This window comes from Oreochromis niloticus, linkage group LG7 (assembly GCF_001858045.2).
Source record: "Oreochromis niloticus isolate F11D_XX linkage group LG7, O_niloticus_UMD_NMBU, whole genome shotgun sequence".
In the NCBI taxonomy this organism is placed as follows: Eukaryota; Metazoa; Chordata; class Actinopteri; order Cichliformes; family Cichlidae; genus Oreochromis; species Oreochromis niloticus.
This window is the reverse complement of record NC_031972.2, coordinates 9,102,741-9,120,086: the sequence shown is the minus strand read 5'-3', so window position 1 is coordinate 9,120,086 and position 17,346 is coordinate 9,102,741. Positions and strand designations below refer to the sequence as shown.

Here is a 17,346-nt window from a genome sequence, read left to right as displayed (position 1 = left end):
AGTTTAGTTACGTTCTGTAGTTGCTGTCTTGGAGCAACTGTGACCAAATAATTTCCTCAGAGATAAAGTATTCTGCCTCCAAAGTGTGAAATGGACACGCATGCAGAAGTTGCAGTACCTGCAGAGGGAAATCTGGAAATCTTAAGGAACCTGCACTTCATACCTACTTTGCTCACTAGCGACTTCTTGCCTTTAAACATCTCCCCCTGCTGGTACTGCAACTTCAAGCTTTGGAGAGGCAAAGCGTGAAATGGACACAGTGGACCGGCGTGTCTATTACACGCTTTGCCGTGATACTGGGTTGTCCCCTCACCCCCAACCTATTTCGACAAATTGCTGCCCCTCCCTGAGCCTAGTTCTGCCAGATGTTTCTTCCAGTTAAAATGGAGTTTCCCCTTCCCACTGCTGCCAAAGTGCTTGTTTGAGGGTCATTTTGATTGTTGGGGTTTCTCTGTATTATTGTCAGGTCTTCTCCTTGCAGTATTAAGTGGCATTAGGTAACTGTTGTTGTGATTTGGTGCTATATAAAATGAAGTGAATTGAACTGAAACTGAAATTCATCAAACAACTTTAGATCCTGAAAGTGTTTCTTTGCCATTTAAACTTTCATAAGGACATGCATCACACTAAAGTCAGGGGTTCATGGATGCTTTTTTCATAATTTGTTGCTTCATTGCCAACCTTCTTTTGGCACAAGACGAATGTCCCTTTTATTTTAACGCTTGTGTCTGGTGCTCATCCTGAGGACACCAACTGACAAATACCCCAACCATTTGCGTTCAGGCTTAAGTTAGACACTGAGCTCGTCCTCTCATCCAAAAAGAGTAATAGGTGTCATTAACAAGACTGTTTATTATTTATGCTATTACACTGACCAACTGTTTCTAAGGTCCCGTAAAATGAATTTTAATGATTTGGTTTCATTTAAAATAATGCAAATAATGTTCAAAGAAAAAATTTACGTTACTCCAGACTGTGTACAAAGGTTTTTTCAGTGCAGGAGAGTAAATAATGTAGTTTCACTGTATAAAAAGCAAAGAGACTAAATAAAGATATATTTCTGCTGGGGTTAAATTGTATGTTGATGTTCATATGAGCATAAAAAATGTATAATTTATTTTTGGTCTTCAAAAGACTGTTTTACAAATATATTTTTGAGGGTTTCATGTGAGAATATTTTAACTCATCTCTTTGTTGATATTATTTCATTTTCTACTTGGGTAGCCTTATCCAACCAAACTGAGGTCTAAACATTTATTTTTCATATATAGTTATATACTTTGTCAATGAAAGACTGGTGTACAGATAAACTTTCTGTGCTACAAAGTATCTAAAGTTTAATGGTAAACTGATCTTATTGGTAGACTGTTTGATGGTGCAGGGTAAGGGGCACTACGTCATTAGTTTCAGGTCTTCAGATGAGCTACGTACAGCCCTGTTGGCTGGAGTAAGTATTTCCGTGCATGTCGGTACAGGTTTCGGCGTGTTTGCAGCCGCTTGATGCGACGAAATAGGACAAACGGGGTAGTTCAGTGGTCCTGTCCACCGATGTGACAGCCTGCCGGAGCTCCGAGTAGAGGCGGGAATGGAGCGGAGCGAGGCGGACGAGAATGAGAGCAGTTCATCCCAACAAAACACGATGTGGAAACAGCTTCAAGCCAAAGCCAAGCCGCTGCTCAGCCCCAAGCTGGGCGCCAGAGAGCCAGAAGACAAGAAGGAGCGAGGCATGTGGATGTTCAAGAAGATGAAGCGGAAGGAAAATGTCGTCCTGGACCGGGTGATCTCCTCCTCACAGCCCGACCTGCTCTTCTCCTCTCCGGCTGATGTGGACATTAAGGAGGCACAGCTCTGCGGCAAAACAGTCGGCCGGGACAAGCTGCAGTTTTCGATCAAGCACAAGTCCACCAGCCCAAACAAACCCACGGTGTCTCAGCTGGTGCAGTCCCACCACAAGAGCTCATCTCTGGGGTCTGCTTGCCTGGAGAGGCTGGCCGAACCTCCGGGCGGCGATGGCGGGGGCGACGCAGCAACAGCTGCCGCAGCGGAGGAGACACATCTGGAGAGCAGTGAGGATCAGCTGGTGAGCTCCTGCCTCGATGATTTGGGTTTTTAACTGAATATATGTCTGAGATATCCAGTTTAGTAATCATTAGATTAACCCTCATTAATACTGACAGGTTAACGATCACAAGTTTTGAGTGTGTGAGCGGAAACAAGCAAGTACATGACAAGATTTGTAAAGCGATAAGTGTCAAATGGCATATGCGTCAAAATCTGATAGGTTAACAGATAATGACAACATAAAAACTGTTCCGTGATCTACATTTTACATCACATTACTGTGTTTTAAGTAGTTAAGAGTAGTCATTGTATAAAGTATTTAATTATTGTGTTGTATTCTTATCGGAGAGAGCCCTAACCATCAGAGTACGAAGAAGCACTAAGCAATCACAGGGTGCAAGAACTCCCCTTTAACAGGAAGAGATCTCAGGAGATTTGGTTGGTTGAGGGTGAGGGAAAAGACAGGAACAAAGATGAGAAGCAATACCACAAACAACAAACAGGACATAACACAAACTGGAGAGGAAAGAAGATAAAAGTTAATTAAAACATTATATGTAACTTAGCTAAGTTATAAGTTCTGACCTTTAAATTGCATCTTTACTAGTAACTTCTGTCTTGCATGAAATCCTTTTACTTAAACTAAGAGCAGAGTATCACTCTTTGTACTAACACAGTGATTGTCAGGAACATAACACACTGCAGTCATCACCTACTGACATTCGAGGTATATAAAATGCAGCATGAGCTAATTTACAAAAAAACGACTCATGATGCAACATTTAGTTAGAATAAAGTGGGACCTCCTTTGTGCTTTTATTAAATAGTTGGACCTGTAAATACACATGATAGCTTAATTAAATAGTGCTTACTTTGTCCACAGACAGTTAAATAGAATAGAATTAGCTTATATTAGTCTCCTCTTGTGGAAGTTAGCATTATTCGTCTTCTGTTGTGCTTTTTTGTTGTGCAGATTTAAAAAATAAAATTATATACATTGTAATAAATAAGTTAAAATATTTGAAAATAGTATTAAATAATAGCCATAACCCATAAACTGTGATAATACTCTGTTAGATTTGTATTGTTTATTGCCATTTATGCTTAGAAATATCTACTTATATATTCTTAGAGTTTTATAATTAGGTGTAGATTGGTAGAGGTTTGATCCTTAATAGTCTGCAAGCTTTGTGTGCATTCCAGAGCTCTCTGACTTTCACACCCACATTTTAGGAGCATGGGAAAGGTCGTACCTTGTCTTATTGTTTTATGGTAGGATAAACGTATCTATATCTGTTTTAGGCTAAGTACCTTTTGTTTAGATGGACGGCTCTGGGGAGTCTTCCTGGGGTCACAGTTTGACCCCCCCCCCCCCCCCCCCACACACACACACACACACACAAGGTATTCTTTGTTCACATGTATACCTATGTAAGCCGTTATATGTTAATGACCCTATGCATATTCATGTAACCACAATAAAAGAGCAGTGTTACGGGGGAGCGGACGAGAGCAACTGGGGTCAAGCGAAGGAACGGCGCCTGTCCAGTTCTCTCCCGTGCACGAGAAACATAAAGAATGTTGCCTACTCGTGTCTTGCTTGCTGTGTAATTACATTGCCTTCAACGTTCCAGCGAATAGGGTTAAGCTATAAACCTATCATACTCCCAATAACTGGCTCTGTTTTCATGTAAACAGTGTAGGCTTCTAGTATTTTGAAGGCTTATGAGAGAAATAGATTTCTAGGTCATTTGACAAATGACCCACCCATCAGCACGCCATAAGTGAGTGGCATCACTTTAGACTGATTTTACAAAAGCAAGGATTTCTATAATATCACATCTCTCATTTAGATCTCTCTCAAATCCTTGCTGGGATCCAGACAACTTTGGCTTCTCTGGGAAAATGATCCCTGTCTTCCCTGCTCTATGACCTCTATAAACAAACAGAAATGATGTTGAGTTTGATTTTGGTCCCTAATAAAGTGAAAAATATAAATAAAGCAGAATATGTTCCAGGACTGGCCTGCTTCTCATTTTTCTGTCACCTTTTTGCTTCTCATACCTGATTTCAAAATACCAAGATGGCAAAACAGTCAGCTAATTGGAGATAAAGTATCTGAAATTCAGGAGCGGGGCCACGCCTCCAAACACGCTCCTTCCGGTTCTCATCTATATATGTTCCCCCTGTTCTACAAGCTGTTTGTTCTCGTTTACATGCCCCACCCTCCCTCCCTCCCCTTTTTAATTCTTTAACTTCTTCTTTACTTCTCTACCAGGCCAGGGCCCAATCCCCTTCGAGGCTTTCCCCAAACCGCAGCTCAATTCATGTCCAAGCCATTTACCTTTATCTACTAAAATGCTGTCAAACCTCAAATGAGGACGTGGACCTAGCGAGTGAAATGCTTTAAAATGGGACTTCACTGTGGTCACATCACACTTTTAAATGAACTGACACTATCACACTATCATCTGCTAAGAACGCTGCTGTTATTTTTAAGAAAACATTTCATTATGAATTTTACATTTCAAAGCTCACCCAGTTTGTTTCTTTCATGTCAGAAGCATTGCAAAACTCAAACCTTTATTTACTGTATGTAATAACTTTTAATTCATTCATTCATTCTAATTTCTGTCTATAATTGTTCTGGTAATCTGTGCCTGCTGTAATGAATTTAAGGGCATGTGTTTGACTCTGTGTTTTTATGTTTGAATGTGTGATTCAACAGTGAAGCACTTTGTAACTGTGTGTTTTTAAAAAGTGCTATACAAATAATATTATTGCTATTGTTGTGAGAATGGATTGGCTAGACTGAGAGAGGTGCGCCTGGCGGCCTGGCAGCTAGTGAATAGTAACATGTTTAAGTAGACTAAATCAGTAACTCAATGAACCCCAATGAACACATTTGTGTGTCCTCCAAAGTCACACACAAATCATTTTAACGTTTGTAAATCTTAGTTTACCATTTGGATCATATCACACATATCACCCTGCCTACTGCGGTCTGCATGGTTCCTTGTGCAAGATAGGTTCCAAAGTCTCATTTACTTATCCATGTATGCCGAAATTAATATAGTCATTGCAGATAAGAAAAGATTATTGGTAAATCAGATGCTAATGGTTTTCCTTCACTTTATATATACACTGTTCCGCGGACAGATGCTCATTGGTCAAAGGTCAGTGTATGCACAGTTAATCCTTGTGAGCCAAAGGCTCAGGTTTCAGACTGTATTTTTTCTAATCTCAGATCCACATGATGAGTGGATGAATATCACACACACAAGCTCTACCACCTTCTGTTTGCAAGGGGGAAAATTTGGCTTATAAGAAAGGTGTTCTTAAATGGCAAGGAGCTAAAACAGAAGGGTTCCTTACTAGGAACTCAGAAATTCTTACTTCTAATTAAACTCACTATTAATACAAGATTAATAATTACTTATTTTAAAATCTGAATTATGCAAATCTCCATTACTACAATGCAAGAATTTTAAAAAAGGGGCCTTGGTTAGATTTTGTGGAGCTGTGTGGGTGTATGTGTGTGTGGTGCTGCTCTCTCGAGGACCCTGCTGCCACTCATTTTCTCCACCTGGGGTCACTCAACAAACAGCCCTCAGACATTATAAAGGCGAGATGAGGTCCATGTGTGAGGGTTGTTGCTGGGTGTCTGTCCTGCTCTGTTCACACAGCCCAACGGTGCATTCTGGAGTTTTGTTTTTGGGAGCATTGTGGATTCCTTTTGTGGATACAAGTAAATAGTGTGATCCTGTGGGCAACAGAAGTGCCACTTACTGAGTTTGAGCTGTTTGAGCAACAACACTTGCATTAAGGTGCTTTATATTGTAAGGTACAAAGAGCAGCCGACTAAGGGAAACCAATCCCCTCAGTAAATGTACCAGCTTTTCTGAACAAGACTAGCTTATGTTGACTCTCCTGTGTGTGCAAGTCCACTGAAGCATGAGAGTGCAAGAGTCAAACCGGACTGGCTCTCTGTCAGCTAAATCTTGTCACACTGTTAGGAGAGGGACTTCAGGGTATTTGTTCAGTTGCTACTGTGCTACGATATATGTATCATTTATATCTGTCCTGGCTCAAGTTAAAAAAAGATCATAATGTCACTTTAGATTAAGGTTGGTCGATTTGATTAAAGGGTGAATACTGCTATATCTCTCTCACTGAGGAATTGTTTCTAGTTGAAAACTTTTGATTAATAACAAGTATGATTAGCATTGAATCATACTTGTTATTAATCTCTGGCTCTCTTCCACAGCATGTTTTTTTTTTCCTGTCTTCTATCTCTCACCCCAGCTGGTTATGGCAGATGGTCACCCCTCCCTGAGCCTGGTACTGTCGGAGGTTGCTTCCTGTTAAAAGGGAGTTTTTCCTTCCCACTGTCGCCAAAGTGCTTGCTCATAGGGGGTCATATGATTGTTAGGTTTCTCTCTGTATGTTTTATTGTAAGGTCTACCTTACAATATAAAGTGTCTTAAGGTGACTGTTATTGTGATTTCATGCTGTATAAATAAAACTGAATTGAATTAAGTAAGACATAACAGCATCTGTTAGCAGAGTTCATAAATGTAGGATATATTTAACCTATTGCGGCTGTGTGTTTGCAGGCTACAGACTGGTATTTTGTCAGTATTCAGTTCAAAGTATTCAACATGCATGAAATCATGTCTCCACCATGATTTCAGGGTAAATGCTGGTGCTTCCACTAAAGTTCTAAGGCTTAATTTTTGGCCTTGTTTTTCCAAATCCAGCACGATTGAAATTGAATATTATTACCAGCCTATTTGTGTAGTTTTATTTATGGTAAATGGACTGATTCTTATATAGCGCTTTTCTACTCTCCCGGAGTACTCAAAGCGCTCTATACAACATGCCTCATTTACCCAATCACACCCACTCATACAAGCACTTCTAAACTCAAGTGCAACTAATAAGTATTCACACACATTCACACTCCGGCAATTTGGGGTTAGTATCTTACCCAAGGATATTTGGCATGCAGACTGGAGAAGCCAGGAATCGAACCACCAACCTTCCAATCAGTAGCTGATCTGCTCTACCACCTGAGCCACAGCCACATTTATCTCTGAATAATGTTTGAGTGCTTGACTGTGAGACTTCTTAGTCTTATGTATATTAGTTTAGAGCTGTGCTTTGCGGCCTTAATTTGGTCTGTGACCTTAAGACACCTCTTGTGGTGTTTTCCCTTAGTGTACCCCTTAGTACAGCCATCAGTCAGGCTTATCCACCAGGGAAGGATTACAGGCAAGCCAACCAGGATGATTCTTCACCTTGCTCCCTCCCACTCATGCACTGCTGCTTCTTTCATTCAGCCTCCTCACCTCCTCTACTGCACCTGCTCCTTTTCAGCTGCCACACTTCTCATGGGAGAAACATTTTTGTTTTTTGAAGTTTATGCATCTGCCAGGGTAGAATTGCTTCGGAAGTATCCTCAGAGTCCCTGCCTTTGGAGCTTCTCTGTCAGAGTTGCCCTCCCCTCACTCCACCTTTTACCTCCTTGCCTGTATAATCTTCCTGTGCCCTGCTCGACCCTGGATCGCTTTCTTTGCGAGGCCTCAGTGGCAGAATCCCGTCTAGCGATCCTGGGGTTACTCCGCTGTGCCTCTAGGGATGACTCTTTTCCCCTTGTCTCCTCATGTGGAAGGCTGCTGTCGGTGAGCTGTTTGAATGTGTGCTTCAGTATGTGCGCCATTGTGGATTCCAGCATTAATACTATCACTTGTTTTTATCCACCTTTCTTTCAGCTCTGTGATTGTGTTTTTTTTCTGTGTTTTTGTGGGAATATTAATAATAGTAATAATTCTGACTAGCATTCTTATGTCAATTATTGACTATGTGGGGCAATTGACTTTGAAAAATGAAACAAATAAGGAGAAAGAAACTGGTTCTGAATAATATGATGAGATGAGCAGTGACTCAGACAGGGACCCAGGCAGTTAGTATCAAGTAATTGTTTGAAAAGCTCAATATGATGGATACCAGCCACCTGACCAGTGTTACAGACCACAAGTCATACCCGCACCTAAAGAGAGCTCCCTGACAACTGCAGTCTCTTCAAGCAGACATGAAGGGACTAGAAATACAGCCAAACATTTGTCCTGGTCTCATACTCCCCAGTTCCAAGTCAGGGCCAATGATACACAGTGAGCCAACACAGGACAATCCCAGAAGTCCTGCGTCTATGCCTTGGTGTGAGAGATGCTTGATGATGGAGAAGATGGCTTTAATCTTGTGGGTAACTGGTTTACGCTCCACTAGATATGTAATTTCTCAAAAACAGGAGATAGTAATAGTAGTAACAATTCTGGCTAGCATTCTTAAGCTTGAGATTAGCTGCACATGACAACAACAAGAAAAACAAACATTTTTTTGTGTTTAGATTTGCTTGACTGTGTGCCTGGGCATTCAGGTTATTGCAGCATTTATACTGCTGCAAATAGCACAACATTTGGTGGTTCTGCTACCCAGGAAGCAGCCTCAGAATTCACAAATCTGCTGTGTCTGTTAGGGGTTACTGAGCGTACGTGAGGAACTGCGTTTGAGAAGCGTGCATTTCTGTGCACACACTCACAGGTGCAGCCATTTACTTGGTCACTTTAACCACACAGCGTTGACAACCACGTGATGATGTTAGAGCTCACATATTGAACGCGGCTATAACTGAACTGAATATGAAAGAGTACAACTCACACATTTTCACACATTTCCTCAGTCCAGCTACTTTGTAGGCGCTGTGAAAAAACGTGTAAAGTGAACTCCTTTAGCTCATCTATGTTCTCTTTGTTGAATCGGGTTTGTTCTCAGCCTTTTAGTTACTGTATTGATCACACAGTCTGTATAAGCAGGGATATTTATGTTATTGGGGACATTAGGTTAAGCCAACATGTTAAGGAGGGGTCTACTGTGGACATGAAGGAGATATAGTGCTGAAGACATTTCCGACCTTCAGCTCTCTTTTGTTTTATTGGATTCATTTTCAGCTTCATGAGACGGTACCTGTAAGTGCCACTTGAAAGGTGTACTATATACTTACAGTACACACAAAGATTAGATTATTAGCAGTGCCGGGGCATTACAAAGAACTGTTTTACTGTAATTCCATTATATTTTTCTGTAACTCTATGATGTGACATGTTATTATTAGTAAAAAATTTCATTAATCACATTACAGTTATTAAACAGTTAAACAGTAATAAGTTGTTCAATTATCTATATAATCTGCAGAGAGAGAAAAAAAAAATTAAATTAGCCTTTTGACAAACAAAACTGCGCAACAATGAAACTGTTGAGGGGAAACAAAATTAGGAGGGCACCCTAGGGTAGACCCAGAACTTATTGGCTTTAACCAATAAGTTCTGGGACTTTCAGGGACAAATTGGAAAATGTTGCTGTATTTTCCCATTTTCTTCACATAAGTGCAAGATTGGATGCATTGATGACACACATAGTTTAGCCTCACCAGTTTATTAGTAGGACGAGATTGCCAATCATAGCTGTTTGCCCGACTGCCTGTATCAGCATTTATAACAGTTGATAAATAAAAATGAAAAATTGAAGAAACAATGTTAAAGAGTGTTTCTTTGATGTTCCATAGTTTGTCCACCAAAGGGCACTCTGCACTTTTCCTGTTGCTAATATGTTTGTAATGCTACAAACAAAACAACCAGCTGAGCACAGTTGGGTAAACAGAGCGTAAACAAGGACATAACTGCACGCATCAAATGGTAGGGAACTTTGTTTATGTTTTTTGTGTCTGAAAGGAAAAAAATTGGATTTTTAAATGATCAGATATTTGTATTAGTGTCAAAATATTGCCTATAGTGGTTGGGTTCTATATGGCAGTTGTTACCATATAACTTTACTGATAACAATCCAGAGATTTGTCGAACAAACTTTCTTTTTTACACATTACAGATCAAACTCTTGTCTGCTTGACAATCAGTAACTAAAAGACTTTCAGATTCATTCAGAGTGAAAATGATGACGGATTGTCTCATTGTAACAGTATGTGATCAGAACCAAAGTGTTATTAAGAACAAAGACAAACAGTGCTGTTATTGTTATCTATGTGATGTTAATTCATTCTAATAGAAGTATTACATGAGGTTCCTCCTAAGGTAGTTAGTTTAAATTTGGGGTGAAATCTCCTAAAACCAAGAAGTAACCATTCTACTACTTTCAGTTAAAGGGAGTATACTCATGTCATCAGAGATGTATTACTACAGACCTTCATACTTGATTATAAAATTAAAGTTAAAATTAATTAGTGAGCTTATAAGTGTATAACAGTACTGATATAGTAATATAATAGCAATTATCTTGATATGCTTACTTTACACCAACACATAGTATCAGTAGTATCAGTGACACCAACTACATCTGCATTACTTTAGATAAAATACTGTATTACTAAAATATGATACCTGTCTGTAGATGTGATGTAGAGGTGAGTGTTTAAACATGGACGCCCAGTCCTAAAATAGGCATGTATCGGTGTAGCTGGTGGGTGTTCCCAGCTTGGCGCTTTGCTTCCTGATTTAGTACCACAGGACATTTAATCCTTTCCTAAGCTGCTTGTTAATTCTGGCAGAACGTGTTACTCCTGTAATGTAAACATCCTGATTCAGCTTCGGACTGGGTTTGTGCACTTTCTTGCCTCCATACTCATCTGTTTCGTCTTTCATACCAGCCAAAGTTATAGGATGCAGGGTGCACAAAGACATCTTAGTGCTGGGTCACAATGAAGCAGTAAAACCTGAGAGCTGTTGCAATGAAAGGCAAAGTAACACCGCAACAGATGGTTGCTGTTGACTACAAAAGAAAAAGGAAACTATTAAAACTGCCTGGTCACAAGATGAGAGATAACAAACAGAAGCACACAGGAGATGTGACTGGTACATTTTCCAAGAGTCTTCATACCACAGATTTTCTCCAGTCACGCTTTAAAAACAAAAGTACAATCACCAATACCACCAAGTGTAAAACTGGCATGAATTCTCACAACTCAAAGGAACAGACTTTGGGAATACACTTAATTATGGTTTGTTTGTCTGGGTGTTTAGTAAGTAGCTGAGGCTAGAATCCACTTAGCTTAGCATAATAGTTGAAACAGGGGAAACTGTTATGGCTTGCAAAAAGATTTACATATCATTGCATATTCAGTACTGGTGTGGGCTTTGAGCCATGAGTGTGCTTGTTGCCAAATGCAGTGGTATGATTGGTCAGATCTGTTTATTCTCATCTGAAAAATCAAGCTTGACTCCAGAAAAATAAATGCTGCAAATTAATTCTACAAGAGTTCATGGCTGGTGTAAATGGCTACATTTAGAATAACTGAGAAATATTTTTAATACACAAAATATTTGCATGAGTTTCAAGTGTTTGGTGTGTAAAGGTCATTAGCTCTTCTGATGCCCAAAGTTTTAAAAGATGATAATAACATGCAAAAGGCTCCATTACCAGTGATCCAGTACTTTGATCTGGATCACAGAAAGAATAAAAATGGACAATTCAGTTTCTGGGTCTGAACCCAAAGCCAACGTGGAAGTGCATTAAAGCTGCATTCTGGAAGACAGTATGTCTTCCAGAATATTCTTCTAGGCTGTAAACAGACATCTGGTCCTACAGAAGTCAGTGGGAAAACGGCCCTTGGACTTAACCTCTCCAAACACTTTCCCGATGAGTTTACTCATTTTGGGGCACACCGGGTACGTGTGGTTTCACAGTCAATCACTTCCAGCATTGTGAGGTAATTTTAGAGAAAGCCAGGTGATAATAACCCAGAACTACCTCTGTAGATTACATTTTACACAAAACTGTCCTTTGTACATGACCTGCACATGCTTGTGTTAACCCACACAAATAGTAGACTCATAATGACTTAAAAAAGAGGCACTCATGCCTAATGTAATCAGGACATGACACATGGAGCCAAATCCAGACAAGAAAGGCTTAGTATGCAATGTAACCTTATCATGAACGTAACCACTGACAAATGAGCAAAAGGAGAGCTGCATTTCATTCGCTATTCAAAATATATACTTAGAAAAACACATACAGTTTATAAGGTAACATAGACTTTGTTTTCTTCTTTGGATGTTAGCTGCCTTTTGGTCCATTCTCTGACAAAATGAACCCACACTGATCTGGGAATAGTTAGAAGGTCAGAGTTAAGTGGTTTGACAAACAACAAGAAAAAACGATGTCCTGCGAAACTGGACTGAAAGCGAGTGAAAGAGCAGCCAGTGTCTAAAGAAAGACTTTGAAAGACGTTCAGAAAGCTCATATAAAGATATGAGGAGTGGCTCAAGACTCATGCACAGTAATTTTACAGTACGTAAAATTGACACAGGAAACTTTATACTCTCCTCTCAGACAAGTTGCCTGCTGGTTGGATTTTATCTCTTCATTTACCATCATGAGCTCTGAACTGGTCTTACCCTACTTGTTACATGCAGCTATGGGTGGAGACTAGGCTACATAAGACATGAACAGCCCTCCTCCTACAATCCAGCCTCCACACAGACAGCTTGACACACTCAGCCTCCTCATGTTACACAGGATAGTCTCACTCACTTTATTATCATGTTTTCTGTTTCCGCCAGTGGAATTTCCACAGCTTGCCAGAGCAGAACTTGGCACACTTCAGAAGTTTCACCCTCAGAAAGCAAGCCTGTGTTTCATAATGTGTCTAACGGATTTATAGTTGAGCAGGAAAGCTGTAGGAGTTGCTGCTATGAAGCTTTAGAAGTGCTTTATAATTTATGTTGTTACATCACTGCATTAATATAAAATCACACTTTTACCACAGTTTTAAGATAAGATAAGATGACCTTTATTAGTCCCACAGGTGGGAAATTTGTTTTGTTACAGCAAAAGTGCAAAGTTATGTAGCAGAAATTAGAAAACACTGGAATGCAATAAAATACAATAAAATAAAATACTATATACAATAGAATAAAATAGAATAGAATAATATATACAATATAACAAAATAGAAATACAAATACTATATACAACTGAGTAGGAAAATACAAAAATACAACTTTGTCAGAAGAAGAATTGCACAAGAATTGCACATATAGCAGTCTTATTGCACATGTGTGGGTTTGTGTGTTTGATCAGCTGCAAAAGTCTTTATTGTGGAGTCTGACAGCAGTGGGGAGGAAAGACCTGCGAAATCTCTCCGTCCCACACCGTGGGTGCCGCAGTTTCCCACTGAAGGAGCTGCTCAGTGCTGTCACAGTCTCATGCATGGGGTGGGAGATGTTGTCCAACAAGGATGACAGCTTAGCCGCCATTCTCCTGTCACTCACCACCTCCACTGGGTCCAGAGGGCATCCCAGAACAGAGCTGGCCCTTCGGATCAGCCTGTTCAGTCTCTTCCTGTCCCCAGCAGAGATGCTGCCTCCCCAGCAGACCACACCATAGAAGATGGCTGAGGCCACCACAGAGTCATAGAAGGTCTTCAGGAGTGGGCCCTCCACTCCAAACGACCTGAGTCTCCGCAGCAGGTACAGCCTGCTCTGCCCTTTCCTGTAGAGGGCGTCTGAGTTTACCACAGTTTTACCACAGTTTTAAAGTACTGTAAATGTATACTTACATAGTCTTGACTTAAGGTCTTGATTTAAACATGCGGGGTTGCATCTGGAGAGGTAACTCAGTCACCTTATTTCACCCTCGCTAAAACACGTTATGTGAAACCTTCCACCATTAAACAAAAACAAACTCTAACCACAAAATCCTAATTTCAAACTATAGTCACAAAATCTCTGACTTATTTGACAAAATTCTTTCAATTCACAGTTTGCTGTAAAATTCAAAGCTGTATCTGAAGCTGTGTGCAACTTCATAATTATGTTTGACAAGACTTCGACTAGCCAAACTAACAAAAAAAAAATATGATGGTTTGATTTTATCGTACTTTTATTGAATTTATTTTATCCCTTTGCTCTGTGTTAGAGATTTATCTTTAAAGAACAGAAACTCACTCAGTCAAATTAAGTGGTCTAATGAGCTGATTGGTGAACCACAGCTCAACCTAGCATCCCTGTAGAGCGCTGAGTTGGAGCGGTCTGCTGGTTCAATTTTTTTTGATGACTCACTCTCTTTGCATAGTGAGTTTCAGTTTCTTCCTCTTCTTTATTTCTGGTCCCAAAGTGTAGAACAATAAGGTGCTGGCTTGATGTTCTCGTGTGGCCGCTGGGCCGCTCCCATGGTTGCCCTGGGTGGCCTGGACCTCCCCCTTATTGGGGGTGAGGGCTCTGCCGGGTGGTCTGGGGCCCTGGGACCCTGTTTTCGACTCGTATTAGAGGGGTGTTTTTGTCTCTAACAGGTACTGGAGTTGGCGATACATTGTGCATTTCTATTTGTTTCTATCTCACCCTATTTCTCTTCTCCACCGCATCACCACCTCCTCTTTTTGCTCTCTTGCCTATAAATGTGATAACTGAAGTAACACAAATAGAAATTAATAAATAAACAGATAAAAGATTCACATAAGAAAGAGGAGGCTATAGAGTTTTTATATAGCTGTTCTTGCAAAAGCAAAATTTGCTTGGTACCACAATACATTCAGATCACAATTCTGATTGCAAAAGCTGCCAGACAGGACAACTGAATTAAATCAAATAGATAAATGAAAAACTTAGATCATGAATTTGTCTGTAGCCAAACAATCCCTGGATTTTCTTTCTGCAGTGTGTTGTTTTTTTCTGTTTTATATCATAAATGTGGATATTTTGGTATTTAACAGTGTTTTTCACAGTGTTGTCAAACTGCGCCATTAATCAAGACAAATATCAAGAAGTTACTCAAAAATCAAAATTACTTTCAGCTGTCACTACATTATTCAATACACACCAATACAAAAAAATATTGTAAGTAGTCTGTGAACATGTGTGCAGTAGAGTCCACACGCTCAGTTTGTTTTCCAGTGAGTCCACTGTAAAGCGCTCATATATTATCATATTATAGAAATATTGATCAGAGCATCTCTCTGAGTGGAAGTGCTTATGTTGACAGGATGCTGCTCTCCCAGCAGAGTAGTTGTGTTACATTCGAAATGATGGATGCAGATTGATGTTTCATTGTCAGTGTTGCTTACATACATGTTTTCAATGAAGTGTCTTAGCTTTAATATTGCATGGAAATAATTCCAGCAGTTAAAAATAAGATGAGTTATACCATCTTTATGGTGTTTTAAGGAAATTAAATGACTAACTGCACTGCGTATTACATTACATTATCTAATGCGTAAAGTTTTACTGACAGTGATGAACCCATGGTTGTATTGTGTGTCTCTGTAGTTATTTTGTGCCTTTCAGTTGTGGATTAGTGACTGAACTCAATAAACGACTCTTTGCAGGCAGATGAAGACACAAACATGAGACTGGGTCAGTCTTTAGCATCATTTTAATCATTTATCAGTGCAGGAGCTTCTACCGGCTGGAAAGATGAGACTTTCTGACATTGAGAAACTCTTTAATTTTTTACTTCCTGTTTTGATCTTTTCAACGGCTTTACCAGCATTAATGAAGGGTTTCGTTTTAGTGATGCATAGTGATATCATAACAAAACTGCAGCATGTCATGACACACAGCCAATGTAGGGACCACAAACCAGGTTTATATATCTGTCATTTAGTGTCTCTTTGTATGGACGTTTTTGTAGTCATTTGTTGTCTCTAGTTGTGTCGTTCTTATATTAATCTCCCTGATCATAGGCTCTGGAACACGTCCCACTTACCCATGGACTGAGCTCCATCTGTGGCCTTTGTAAATCATCCATGTATAGTTGATTTTGGCGTGGCAGAGTGCAGATGTCTGTGACACTTCCACTTTCAATATGTGTAGAAATGTTCAATGAAGTTAAACGGTCCTGTCTTGCAGAAACTGTATATCAGGTATTAAAGCAGCGTTAGGCCACTCATGTCCATGCTGTTACCTATATTCTGTTTCTGCATTGCCACAGAGGTGATCATACTGCAACAGCAATGAAAGTTTTAGGGAATGGAAAACAATTTGCACCTCAGCACTGTAACAGATAGGAGGAAGCTTCTTTCATGTAATTTCCTGTTAGTAATCACCCCTGGGACAAGATACCGAGCTGAATTAGACACTTTAGTCAGAGGAAGTGTGCAAGCTTGGATGTAGATAGATACCACGATGTAGTGAAAACTACACTTCAGTGACAGGCTGGAAGAGACTTCTCATAAAAAATGTTGGTGAGTTTAAAGTCAGAATGTGGCTGAGAGGGCTTTTGTAGAGAAGCAGTTTATTGCATGTATTTAATGCATTCATTTGTGCTAACAGGGGATGGGAACTTCATGTCCTTCTGGGTTTTCTCCTGACCAAGCTCGGTCGGGGATGTACAAGCTGGAGATCGAGGTGAAAAGAGGACACAACCTGGCTGTCCGAGACAGAGGAGGTGCAGTGATATCTGTAGTTAATTTCATTTTTCAGCTCTCGCTTTTATGGATGTGTGATAGCTTTATTTGTCTATTTTTATTTGTCAATGTAGGAACAAGTGATCCATATGTCAAGTTCAAGCTTGCTGGCAAAGAGGTTTTTAGGAGCAAAATCATCCATAAAAACCTCAACCCAGTGTGGGATGAGAAGACGACCTTAATCATTGACAGTCTGAATGAACCTCTGTATGTGAAGGTAAAGACTTAGAACTAACACACACACACACACACACACACACACACACACACACACACACACACACACACACACACAGCTTTTCCATATAAATTCTTAATGAACATTGGTCAGTGGAGATTGTTTGTTGCTCTTCTGCAGGTGTTTGACTATGACTTCGGCCTTCAGGATGACTTCATGGGTTCTGCTTTTCTTTACCTGGAGTCTCTAGAGCAGCAGAGGTATGTCAGATATTAGTGGCAACATTGAGTTTTGAAAAACAAGAACAAAATAATAAAGAAATATTTTAATATAGAGATTCTTTGCATGTTTCATGACATGAAAAAAGACAGAATAAACACAGATAAAATGTTTGTCACACTTAAATGTTTCAGATCATTAAAGAAATATTAGACAAACATAACAGAAGTAAACAAAAAATGCAGTTTCTAAATGAAGGTGTTTAATATTAAGAGGTAAAAAAAATACAAACGTGCACGGCCCCGAGTGAAAAAGTGATTGACCCCTAAACCTAATAACTGGTTGTGCAGAATTGTTGTGATTCAGCCACTGGGTTTTCAAGCATGAACCGCCTTTTAAAGGTCATGCCACA

At 39.8% G+C, this 17,346-nt stretch overlaps 1 protein-coding gene across 4 annotated transcripts in view; it reads left to right on the top strand.

Annotated features, from left to right (window-relative positions):
- Positions 1–1,400: 1,400 nt before the first annotated feature.
- Positions 1,401–17,346, top strand: part of mctp1b (multiple C2 domains, transmembrane 1b) — a 38,002-nt gene continuing 22,056 nt past the window's right edge. For 2 of the 4 annotated variants that reach the window (XM_005449456.4, XM_003439620.5), the window contains exons 1-4: positions 1,401–2,080; positions 16,404–16,518; positions 16,612–16,754; positions 16,896–16,975. In XM_005449456.4, the coding sequence (XP_005449513.1) occupies positions 1,586–2,080; positions 16,404–16,518; positions 16,612–16,754; positions 16,896–16,975 (833 nt within the window). In that variant the 5' untranslated portion in view covers positions 1,401–1,585. Of the gene's footprint in view, positions 2,081–9,784; positions 9,816–16,196; positions 16,316–16,403; positions 16,519–16,611; positions 16,755–16,895; positions 16,976–17,346 lie in introns of those variants that run through there. The other 2 variants (XM_005449459.3, XM_005449458.4) reach the window with 2 other exon arrangements.